This window comes from Penaeus japonicus, unplaced genomic scaffold, assembly GCF_977035675.1.
Source record: "Penaeus japonicus unplaced genomic scaffold, GWHDUDI00000001_assembly GWHDUDI00000013, whole genome shotgun sequence".
Lineage (NCBI taxonomy): Eukaryota > Metazoa > Arthropoda > Malacostraca > Decapoda > Penaeidae > Penaeus > Penaeus japonicus.
The window spans coordinates 31,295,360-31,297,859 of NW_028234415.1; the positions used below are offsets into that span (position 1 = coordinate 31,295,360).

A 2,500-nucleotide genomic window follows, 5' to 3' on the forward strand; every position below is an offset into this window, starting at 1 on the left:
CTTGTATTATAGTAGAAAAACTACTCCTATTTTATATATCTTTCTAAAAAATAAAAAAATAAAAATAAATAAATAATTGTAAAAAGATAACTTTTGTTCCTGTGTTTGGCCCTGCTGCTGACAGTCATTCCAGCACATGTTCCTTTGTGTGCCTTGCTCAGGTCTAGAAAGATCCAACCTAGCATTTCTGTATTAATACTTTCCTCTCTCAGACAAACTTGTCAAGCAGAGCTGAGGCTGACCGTTCCAACTCCCAGCTATTAGCCTCCAATATCACCTCACACTCATCTTTGCTCGCTACACCCAGTCTGGAATAGAATTTAAAATTAGTAAACATAGTGAGAGATGGAGACAAAAAGGAAAGGAGCAAAAGAGGACAGACAAGCCAAGTGCAAACACATGAAAGGATTAAAATGGGCATGTTAGACAAACAAAGCTTACAATAAGCAAGAAACTCTCCCAAAATTATGCTGACCTGTAAAGTTTTTCCACCTTAAGGAAGCGCACAGCACCCTGGTAATCTCCACTGGCAACATGTAATGCCTGCCTTGCCGAAGCCTCGCTCGTACCGGGAACCACGGCAGCTACCCGGCACACAAGAGCCTCGCCTCCTGTGGCACCACTACCACCACCATTGGCACCACCACCACACACCATCTGAAACCCAAAGGCTAGCCATTGCAAGCAGGTAACAAGACAAGAAGAGAAACTGCCTACAGTACAGCATGAAGCATTATGAAACTAGAAGTTTCCTACCATTGGTAATAATTGAATTTCATTCACAAATTTGTCAAATCTCACATAATCATAATCATAATGATAAACTTTTATAGCATAAATAAGACAAAAAAGAAAATGAATATCAAAATAAGCAGATAAAATATGGACCAAATAAAAACATACATAAAGTAGATTACTGTGAAAATTTACTTTCTTAAAACAATAAAATATTCTAGAGTGACTTTTTAAATAATTATTAATCTCTACAGGATGTGTGTACTAATTTTAGTCATGTGCAACCTGTTATAATATTCCAAATGGCTGGAATATAATCTTAACCCTATCCCGACAGGGCACGCACTACGCAAAAACCCCTACGCAGGGCCATTGCAATATTGCATTGAAAACGTCACACTGGTATGACGCCCCGGCATCGGGAATTTAGCTGAGTCACACGAGTGTGACGCACCGTCGTCATAGGGTTAATGTATTCAGGTATCATATCTTAATCCTTTTTGTGTGGATTGATTTAGAGTTGACAGAACTGATTGTTTAGTGTACTTCTGTGTCAGATTGTAAGATGGTGTGACAATTAGAAGTTAAAATTGTTATTATTTTTGTTTTGATATACAACTCAAGTTAATCCCTCATTCTTCATCTCATACGTATAATGACAATGTAGCAAAACAACCCTTCTTTAGACAGGTAAATTTTCTATTCTTCTGAGGGTTGGTGTGATGGTTATGGCAATCATGTATGATAGCCAAATCATTTAAAACTTCATGCTATCATCGCAGCTGCATGGTATATCTAAGAAGACAGAATACAAATTTTAAGAGAAAAACCCACTTCAGCAACTACTCAATCCCCACTCACTCCTCCCACACATCTCAGAGCTCTAAGCTGCTCCCTGTTTCATGGGACTATGCCCTCTTCTCTGGCTCTTTTGCATCTGTTCATTTTATGGCTGGGTATCCTTCTGTTTGTTTTCTGTACTGCTTTGGGCAGAGACAGCAGAATGTGCGCTCTGAACTGTTGTGGGGGGGAGGAGGGATAAAGCCAGAATATTTGGGTCACTGAACAGGGCTAGTCAATTTAGGGTATATATTTTTCATACTCATTCAACTACTTGGACTATTTCCATTCATTTAATTATAATCTCCAACCCCCTGCATTTAATTTTAGTGCAGCTGCATATGAGCCACTGGATTTGCTACTTTGTTCCTTTTCCCTTCAATATCAAAAAAGCAAGATACTTCTACAGGGTTCTTGATTGTCATCATGTTATGGTGTCACCATTTCCCCAATTCTTTCTCTTGGAATTGTCCATGTGTTGTAGTTAGGAGCTATCTTCCACTCTCTATCCTTTTTAACAAATTAGCTCTTCCAAATCTTCAGTGTTGCTCACTCCCCAACTAGAGTTCTTAGCTATGAGTATGCATCAAGGCAAATGCTCTGGAACCTGCGATAGCTTTGGTATGATCGTCAAAGGCTCTCGTTAAGAATGTACCAGTGGCAACTATGCTGGTCTACTTTAGCTTGACTCTGTCAAAGTCCACTATATCTCTGTGGGTTTGGCTAGATTTACAGTAGTCCTGCTCTCATCTACATCTCATGACTATGATGAATAGATTCATTTGGTTATCTGACCGAGGCCATATTCCCACTACTTATCATGTGCACAGAACTATATTTCCATGATTGCATTTCTCTAGTTGATATCCAGAGAGTCTATGAGGTCTACTTAGACTACTTAGCAGGTACATATTAGCTGTTATTA

General features: G+C 39.0%; 1 protein-coding gene across 5 annotated transcripts in view; it reads right to left on the reverse strand.

Moving 5' to 3' along the window:
- Ack (activated Cdc42 kinase) overlaps positions 1 to 2,500 on the reverse strand; it is a 26,685-nt gene that overhangs the window by 1,182 nt on the left and 23,003 nt on the right. For 4 of the 5 annotated variants that reach the window (XM_043008521.2, XM_043008517.2, XM_043008519.2 and 1 more), the window contains 2 exons: positions 476 to 657; positions 1 to 308 (listed from right to left, as the gene is read on the reverse strand). The exon at positions 1 to 308 is cut by the window's left edge and continues 1,182 nt beyond it. In XM_043008521.2, coding sequence (XP_042864455.1) covers positions 209 to 308; positions 476 to 657 — 282 coding nt within the window. In that variant the 3' untranslated portion in view covers positions 1 to 208. The remainder of the gene's footprint in view (positions 309 to 475; positions 658 to 2,500) is intronic. The other variant, XM_043008520.2, reaches the window with a different exon arrangement.